Genomic DNA, 1,032 nt, shown 5'->3' with positions numbered 1-1,032 from the left:
AGGACCGCACTTGCTTCCCACCATAGAAACTTCATAATTGCTCTGTCCGCCGCGTTTGACACGTTTAACTATAAGATGGAATAGGCCAGCGCTGGCATCACAACTCTGCACAGTGTCACCAGGTGTACCGGGAACCTAACGAGCAGGTTGGAAGCGGGGGAATCTCTCATATTGGATCTTTGATGATGAGGGAGAAAGCCTCACCATGCGGCTCCACTTCTTGCTCACACTCGTCCTGGACGAGCTCGATGATGAACTTGAACTGGCGACTCCGGCTTCGGGGCCCGCATTTGATTCTTCACTTTGTACTTCCTTTTTCGACCCACAACCTTCAAAGCTGAGACAAACGAATGTGACCCAAGCACTGTTAGTATTGACTCACATTAAGAGACTGAGCGAAGCGATGCAAAGGAGCAATAGCAGAGATAGACTCGGTAGCCGAAACATGACAGGAAAATTCCCTATTGTCAACAGGGTTGAGCCAGGCTTGGACAAATGCAGAACGAAACAACTTGTTGTAATTCACAACATTCACACAGTAGACACAACAATGTTCGAGGACGCAACTTGTGTCCTGTGGATAAACTTGGTGTCTTTTTATCTACTCCTCAGCGGCAGGTGATGCTTCACCAAGCCAGGCAGGGTCCGTGCACAAGGTTTTCAGACGACTGGGATTTTCTGCTGTTACCCCGAACTTCTCCCATACCGCCTTGCAGTCAACATCTTCACCTTGTAAATCCTTAGCCAAATCGTCAACAATCTCCTTCTTCGCGCCGCTGAGCAGTGTCAAGTAGAGCATGGGAATGAACCGTTCGGAACAAACTGACTTACGTCTTGTCGCCGCACTTATCGCCCACCAGCTTCACCTTCCATTGGGTCTCACCAGACTTTAGAGTGCGTTGAACAGAAAGTTTATACGTATGATCGGTTGAGGAGGCGCGACAGATCTTGAACTTGCCACCGTCTTTCACTTCCTCTGGGGCCTGAGTCCAACGCTTCGTGGTGAAACCATGAAGACCGCTGACGAGTTCA

At 49.4% G+C, this 1,032-nt stretch overlaps 2 protein-coding genes across 2 annotated transcripts; both read right to left on the bottom strand.

The window, feature by feature from the left end:
* Nucleotides 1-601: 601 nt before the first annotated feature.
* Nucleotides 602-799, bottom strand: Pmar_PMAR012847 (hypothetical protein; the record flags this gene model as incomplete). The annotated part of the gene is made up of 1 exon (XM_002781121.1): nt 602-799. The coding sequence occupies one exon, from the start codon at nt 797-799 to the stop codon at nt 602-604; it is 198 nt and encodes a 65-aa protein (XP_002781167.1).
* Nucleotides 800-827: 28 nt separating this feature from the next.
* Nucleotides 828-983, bottom strand: Pmar_PMAR012846 (hypothetical protein; the record flags this gene model as incomplete). The annotated part of the gene is made up of 1 exon (XM_002781120.1): nt 828-983. A coding segment is annotated over one exon (156 nt), but the record flags the coding sequence as incomplete, so codon positions are not given.
* Nucleotides 984-1,032: the final 49 nt, after the last annotated feature.

The sequence above is a fragment of the Perkinsus marinus genome (assembly GCF_000006405.1).
Source record: "Perkinsus marinus ATCC 50983 genomic scaffold scf_1104296943548, whole genome shotgun sequence".
NCBI classification, from domain to species: domain Eukaryota; phylum Perkinsozoa; order Perkinsida; family Perkinsidae; genus Perkinsus; species Perkinsus marinus.
This window is presented reverse-complemented; position numbering and strand designations above follow the sequence as displayed.